General features: G+C 37.2%; 1 protein-coding gene, 1 long non-coding RNA gene and 2 other non-coding genes across 4 annotated transcripts; 3 read left to right on the forward strand and 1 right to left on the reverse strand.

Annotated features, from left to right (window-relative positions):
- The first annotated feature begins 597 nt into the window (after positions 1 to 597).
- LOC121209771 (uncharacterized) lies at positions 598 to 3,126 on the forward strand. Its single transcript, XR_005904883.1, has 2 exons — positions 598 to 821; positions 1,851 to 3,126. It is a non-coding gene; the product is annotated as an uncharacterized lncRNA (long non-coding RNA).
- Positions 758 to 844, forward strand: LOC121210262 (small nucleolar RNA Z102/R77). The gene has a single exon (XR_005905383.1). It is a non-coding gene; the product is annotated as a small nucleolar RNA Z102/R77 (small nucleolar RNA).
- On the forward strand, positions 1,083 to 1,170 carry LOC121210263 (small nucleolar RNA Z102/R77). The gene has a single exon (XR_005905384.1). It is a non-coding gene; the product is annotated as a small nucleolar RNA Z102/R77 (small nucleolar RNA).
- On the reverse strand, positions 1,642 to 2,433 carry LOC121209770 (1-aminocyclopropane-1-carboxylate oxidase homolog 1). The gene is made up of 2 exons (XM_041081151.1): positions 2,074 to 2,433; positions 1,642 to 1,941 (listed from the first exon to the last, which is right to left on the reverse strand). Exons 1-2 carry the CDS (start codon positions 2,401 to 2,403, stop codon positions 1,690 to 1,692), a joined length of 582 nt encoding a protein of 193 aa, XP_040937085.1. The 5' UTR covers positions 2,404 to 2,433; the 3' UTR covers positions 1,642 to 1,689.
- Positions 3,127 to 7,464: the final 4,338 nt, after the last annotated feature.

A 7,464-nucleotide genomic window follows, 5' to 3' on the forward strand; every position in this document is an offset into this window, starting at 1 on the left:
TAAAACAATCTTAATGAGGCTATTTTGTCATGCCCTCCGCCCCCCCCCCTCCAAAAAAAAAAATGTCTTTGTGGAGGCACTTAATACAAGGTTCAGCAATAAAGAATGAACTTTTACTCTGTTGCCACCAAAACTGAACAAAAAGTTTAGATTTTTACCAACAGTTTCGGTTTTAAAGAAAAACCCAGACAGAAATTGCATTAAAAATAGGCAAAGGGTTAAAATTCTAAGTTGATAGTTATTGATGGAGAAGGATTAAAATAAGAGCTGAAGTAAAATACTTAGATAGATAGCGCAAGAAGTTTCAGGCGAATTGTTTAGTCATCGCAGAGAGAGCCAAATAGACTCGGAAGTAATAAGATATAAACGGTGGTTGTCATTTCTCAAGGAGCTTGACAGGTGGCGCTTGGTTATTCTCCATGGCGGCAAACACTGTAGCAGGGCTGTAGAGGTGAGGGTTATGCAGGGATGTGGGCTTGGGCCGTATATCAAAGACTGGAAGAAAGCTTACAGGCCAGGAACTAAGTCAACAGAATTAGGGTTTCAAGTTTTCTTTCAGCCTAATATATGAGTCTGTTGACTTAGTTCCAGGGAAAACCAAAACTGCGGAAGTCCCAACAAGCCGACTCTGCAGAGCAATTTTGGTTTTCCTTGGTTGTTTTACTTTTCATTTAGCTTACCTTGTTTTGCTTTGGGTTACTGTTTTCTGATTTTAACACCGTCAAGGACTTTGTTTTTGGTTTTTAAGGAGGTCGGAGAATGAGATGATGAACTGAATGTTTCCCTATTGGTTTGATTGCCGTGATGATGGCATCTACAATGTATTAGCTCTATCTGATCATTCTCTTTACCTTTTGCAAATTGATGGCATTGCTTCTTTTCTTTTTCTCTTTTTTTTTCTTTATTTTTTTTGCTATTGTTTTTGACAAATTTTGAAACTTTGCTATTTCTCGCCCTGTTAAGTACTTGTTGTGCTTTGCTTTTGGGCCCCGAAAATCAAAACAAACAGGAAAAAAAAAAAGAAAAAGGAACCCCATTGGTACCCAGTTTACAACTTCCGAAAGTAACTTTAGGTGTTGGGAGAATGAAATGATGACTGTGATATTGTTTCCCTATTGGCTTGATAGCCATGATAATGGCATCTTTAGTATTAGCTCTATCTGATCATTCTCTTAACAATATACGTTTCTCTTGAAAAAATTGATGGGTATCTTTCAGTTGTTTATTTGTTAAGCCTGTGGTTTGATTACCCTGTGAATCACTAGTAAGTTTCAATGGAAATTGAAATGAGTAATTTTCTTGATTAGCGTTTGTGAATTTGTGATCAAATCACTTGTTTTCAGTTGGAGAAATCAAAATGAATTTTTAGGAAGTCAAATTCAAGCTCGAATATGAGCAAGCTGACTGTAATAATTCAATGTATGGTATGAGTAGTTTAAAATAGTGTCGGAAAATTGTCAATATTTAACTTGATGTCAAGCATGACAAACCGAGGTTTTTTTATTAGACGAACGAATTTAGTAGTTTAATTAGCAGCAGCATAGGTCACTTGGTTAACATAAAATTATTCTTCAAAGAGTGAATCGAGCCCTGATCTCGTCTGGTTAACTTATGCTATCGATATCTAGATTTAGATAAATTAGGGATTAAATCCTTTTTTTTTCTAGAAAATAAAATATAGTGCTTGGACTAAGGTGCCAGCTTGAAATGAGATAGTGCAGGCCTGCCATCAAGCCCCTTGGTTCGATAATAGGTTATATATTCAAGACCTGTAGTTTCCCTGTATATAGGAGGGTTTTCTTCAGACAAAAGCTCTTTTATTGGTCCATATTGCCTCCCATCATTTGCAGGAAAGCAGAAACTCACAACCGACACGCTGGGACCGACCCGTCCTGCCAGCACTCTGTGCTCCACGCTTCTGAATTTGCCATTGCTGATCAGCTTCAATCACAGAAAATGGTCATAGTTAACTAAGTTATGCATTTACTAACATATCATCAATGTTTTGAACCTTATTTTAGTTTTATTAATGAATTTACACTTGATTAAAATCAAAAGGTCGTCTGGCAATACCTGCATTAAGTCTCCCAAATTTGCCATTACAGCTCCTTTCACCGTTGGTACATCAACCCACTTGTTCTGTTGAAGAACTTGAAGGCCACCAATCTCATCTTGTAACAACAACGTCAAGAAATTTGGGTCGGTGTGTTTTCCTAAACCGAATGTCAGGTCTGGTTCAGGGCAAGCCGGATAATAAATGAAAGAAGTGGAAGCAGAATTTAGGCACTCGATTTTTTCGAGGAAGTCAGGGGTGAGCCCAAGAGTGTCTGAAAGCAATCCAGAGATGGTCTCCTTGAGTTGCATTATGTGTTTCAGGTACTCAGTCATGGTATCCCTGCACATAAAACGTATACAATTAGTGGAATTAAGAAGGGAATGACTTGGCTGGGAAACGTTTCCTCCCTGCAAACTTGAGGGATTTGTTCTTTCTGAAGCTCTTCAACATGGAAAAAGGTTAAAATGTCCCTCCATTGTGCCGAGGTCGATGCACTGAAATATCCATTGCTGTGGAACCTGACCATTCTTTGGGCATCCAGTGAGTACCATGGTGCTTTCACCTCCTGGGGTTGCTCGTGGAGCTGGCGTGCGCTGTCAAATATAGTTTCTTGCAAGGAAACTGGGAACCCATTGTTGATGACAAGGAAGCAACCCCATGTTTGAGCTGCTTGGCGTATGTTGTTGACAATCTGGATTCGCTGCCCACTCTCTATGCTATTCAAGTCGATTATAGGAAACTGGAGATGAGTGGTACAAGTGGTTTGTAAAGATGATTGATCCTCTTCCGGCTTGATGAATATTCTAGGAATCTTTGCAACTCCAGAATCCACAAGCCCTTTCACTCCAGCTTTTGTGTCGATGAATTCCTTCAGCTCTTTTGCATAGTCATATTTGTCAACGCCATTAGAGGTCTCCATGACTATGAATTCCAAATTGTCAATAAGTCCTTTGTTTTGGTTGCTTAATTTGAGTGTTTTATCCACTTGAACAAGGAATGATATTTAAGGACTGTAACAGGGAAAAGTGGAACGTTTTGGTTTATCGAGTAACAGTGAGAATTTAATGTCTTGAAGTTTCTTTTTCAGTTACAATAAACAATGTGATTCGTTTTTTCCCAAAAGTCTTTGCTATAATGGTAAGTATATAAATGGTCATCCAATTATTAAAAATTTTCATTTTAATAAAATATCTCGTTATTTTATGTGTTGGATAAACCGATAAAACTTAAACACGAAGCTTTAGATTTGGTTTCTTTGTTTCACCATCATCATCATCCTTCATCATCTCCGCAACATCAGTTGAAACCCTCATGCCTTCATTGTCATCTCTTCGACACTAGCCCCTAAGATCTTTCAAACAACCGCTCCTATGTATGCTTCTCCAATTGCTTCTTTGCTGTCAACAGCTACTCCTCCATCTTCACCCCTTGAATCTTCTCCAACTTCCTCTTTTTCTACTTCTCTCATGCTCTTGTTGGTTCTCCCAACGATGGTTGGCCTTGAAGCTATTGGTTTAGCGATGTCTCTCCTCCCTAATTCTTTAACCTCCATTTCAGTAAGTTTGTGTATTACATTTCACTTTAGCATAATGTGAAAGTTCCCTCTCACAGATTAAACATTGAAGTTCCTTTTCAACAGTATTTGATGGATGACCCATCAATATGACTGCAGAGATCAATGCCATGTTCAGCAGTGGCACTAATAGATGTTATGCTAAGGACGAAACTAGAAAATAGGAATTAGCAGATGACACGGTAACAAGTGAATGTTACTCAGGTGATATAACAGTTCTTTGCTTTTTCTATTGCTCACAAACACAGTATTTGACCAATATTTTACATCATATTTGAACTTCATAACATTTCTAGGCAATGCTTAAAACACTGCATTTATCCTTTTTATAAGAGAGATGAGAAATGAGATTGTTGGAGCCAAGAAATCATAGCTTTTTACCATACCATGAGTTAAAAGGATTTTTAAGCTAATTTTCACATTATGAAAATCATGTTCTAGAGAAATAGTCACTGAAACATACAATAGCTTTCAATTCTTGATAGGCTAACACCTTCTCAGCTATTGAACATGCTTTAACCATAGACAGACACAAAATGAAGGGATAATTTGGTTTTTTTTTTATCAAACTCCTACTAAAAAAATTCCAATACCAAAAACACCGAAAAGTACACACTAAATAAGATTGGGCACAAAAACTGACCAACAATTGCAGGAATGACGATCACAATAGAATTAGAGCGGTTGTTGAATATGCTGCATGGAGGTGTCATCCACATTAGATGGCTCATGTTCCATGTATTGCCTCCTGCTTTAGTGAGACAACTGAAACCCCTCGGAAAATTGACTGTTAATAGGCTCCGAGATTTGAGCCAAATCTAGATGAGGTAGCATCTCCTCGGAGCTACTACCGAAGTAGTTGCCCTTGAAACCCCAAGAGGCATCTGAGTAAGGATTCGTAACTGCAGCATAAGGCACTGATGGTTGAGACATTGAAGAAAGTTCAGTGGTTTACTGCTAAGATGTCTTGCAACAGCCAATAGTTTTGTCTTTCAAACCCATATTCATGCAACCTTTTTTCCAAACATTTCTATAGTATATACAACCCTGCTGCTTGTAGGTCTAATATGTTGATTTTGAGCTGTGCATTACCTTCTCAAGAACAGTAGTATTTTCAACTGTTGAGGTTCAATGAGTGGTGTATAAATTGTGCTTTTAAGGCACGTTATGCCTAAGTGAAATAAAATACACAAACTTACTGAAATAAAGGTTAAAGAAGTAGAGAGGAGAGTCATAGCTAAACCAGTAGCTTCAAGGCCTACTTGCTTCCAGTTAAAGAGATGATGCTAACCACCACTGGAAGAACCAACAAGAGCATGGGAGAAGCAGGAAGAGAGGGAGTTGTAGAAGATTCAAGGGGTGAAGATTGTTAAGAAATGGCTTACATGTAGCTAAGTCTGTTTTTTTTGCTGCATGCATGTTGCAGCACAACAACATGGTGTCTTTAATTGTTTTTTTGTTACTTAGTTACATTTGAACTAAGTTAGTAAGATGTTTGTTATGATTAGGTGCTGATTGACTTGATTAAATCAACTTATCTATGTGTACAAGTTTCAAGATGTTTTAGTGGTGTTAGGTAAGTATTAGGTGATAGTTTTTTTCTACTCAAGCTGATTTCTTGTTTATATGTAAGCTTCAGTTGACATCTATGTAAGATGAATTTTTTTCAGCCATTTTTCTTCTTTGTTTTGGTCCTAAAACAAGCGTTTATTCTTCTTTTTTATTCAAAAACACCAACAATTGGTATTAAAAGCCTATTTCTTAGAGCGCAATTTCTCCTTTTTGTTCTCAAGTCAATATGTCTTCATCTAGTTTCTCTCCAACTCCACCATTAGTGTTCAGTGATGAAAACTATTATATTTGGGTAGTAAAAATGAAGACCTACATGTAAGAATTTAACTTGTAGAAGGTAGTAAATGCTGATCTTGAACCACCACCCTTGAGAGCTAACCTAACGGTAGCTCAAATCAGGCAACATTCTGATGATAAAGTCAAAAGATACAAGGCAATGTCCTGCTTTCAAAATAGTGTGTCAGACTTGACTTTTACAAGGATTATAGCCTATGATACTCCAAAGCAGGCTTGGGACAAGCTTAAAGAAGAGTTTCAAGGCACTGAGAAAATAAGACAGCAACAACTTATCAATTTGAGGAGGGATTTTGAAAATTTAAAGATGAAGGAGACTGAAACAGTTAAGCAATACTTAACAAGATCATGGCTATTGTGAACAATATAAGACTACTTGGGGACCAATTCAGTGAAAGTAGAATAGTGGAAAAGGTTATTGCAACCTTACCTAAGAGATATGAAGCCAATATTTCTTCCTTGGAAGACTCGAAAGATTTGTCAACAATCTCTTTAATTGAGCTAATCAATGCACTCTATGCTTGGGAACAAAGAAAAGCCAGCAGACATGAGGAGCATCATGAAGGTGCATTTCAAGTCAAAAGTAAAGGAAGCTCAAGCTTCTCTAACCACAAAGGGAAGAAGAGCTGGTTAGATAACAAAGAGAAGTCTAAAAGAAGTGGTAGAAAGAAAAAAAATCCACCATGCTCTTATTTTAAAAAAACTACTCGGAAGCAATTAAGCCATGTTGAAAAAGTTTGCAACAACAAAGACCAACAAAAACAATAGCAGCCATAACAACTAAACTCTCAAGCTGAAGTAGCTGAAGAAATCCATACTCAGGAGAAGCAAGTATTTGCAATTTCTTTTTCTGCAATCAGGAGAAAGAATATAAAAGGGTGGTTTATTGATAGTGGTTGTACCAACCACATGACTCATGATGCCAGCATTTTCAAGTGGATTGACAGTAACTTCAACTCCAAGGTGAAAGTTGGCGATGTATATTACATCAAAGCAGAAGAAAAGGAGATATGCTGATTGATACTCTTTCAGGTACTAAACTTGTTTCAAATGTTCTTTTAGTACCTGAAGTAGATAGAAATCTACTAAGTATTGGTTAATTATTTGAGAAAGGGTATTCGATTGTGTTTAAGAACAAAGAATACTTGATTAGTGATTCAAGTGGATGTAGGCTTATATTAGTGGCCACGACTGATAAGAGCTTTGTTGTTGACTAGAATAAAGCTACTACTAATGCTTATACAACTACATTGGATGAGTCTAAATTGTGGCATAGAAGGATGAGTCATGTCAATTATAGACCCTTAATTTAGTTATCCAAGGAGGATTTGATTGACAACTTTACAAGAATGGTTGAGCAACAAGGTGTTTGTGAAGTGTGCCAGTTGGGAAAACAAGCCAGGCTTTCATTTCTAGCAAACAAGGCCTGAAGGCCTCTAGAAAACTGCAGTTAGTTCACACTGATATGTGTAGTCCTATGAAGACTCAATCTTTGAATAGTAGTAGGTATTTCATCCTTTATATTGATGATTATTCTAGGTTTTGTTGGGTTTATTTCTTTAAAATGAAGTCAGAAGTTACTTCTGTGTTCTGGAAGTCCAAAGCAACAGTTGAGACTCAATTAGGTTGCAAGCTCAGAATTGTAAGGTCAGACAATAAGACAAAGTACACTTTTGATTTGTTTCAAAAGTTTTGTGAAGAGTCAAGGGTTGAATATCAACTCACCAACCCTTACACACCTTAGCAAAATGGTGTTAGTGAAAGAAAGAATCGAACCCTGATGGATATGGCCAGATGTCTCATGTTTGAAAGAAACTTGCAAAAAAAATTCTGAGCTGAAGTAGTAAACACTGTTGTCTATCTTCAAAACAGGCTACCAACCAAAGCCTTGCTAGATAAAACTCCCTTTGAAGCCTGGTTTGGATTCAAACCTTTAGTTGTACACTTAAAAATCTTTGGTTGCATCTGT

This window comes from Gossypium hirsutum, chromosome A11 (genome assembly GCF_007990345.1).
Source record: "Gossypium hirsutum isolate 1008001.06 chromosome A11, Gossypium_hirsutum_v2.1, whole genome shotgun sequence".
Lineage (NCBI taxonomy): Eukaryota > Viridiplantae > Streptophyta > Magnoliopsida > Malvales > Malvaceae > Gossypium > Gossypium hirsutum.

Bases quoted from the DNA above. Each gene is read 5' to 3' on its own strand.
- LOC121209770 (XM_041081151.1), bottom strand. From the start codon at position 2,403: ATGTGCAGGGATACCATGACTGAGTACCTGAAACACATAATGCAACTC. The intron at 1,942-2,073 runs GTATTGCCAGAC...CTGTGATTGAAG, and splicing joins ATTTGGGAGACTTAATGCAG to CTGATCAGCAATGGCAAATT.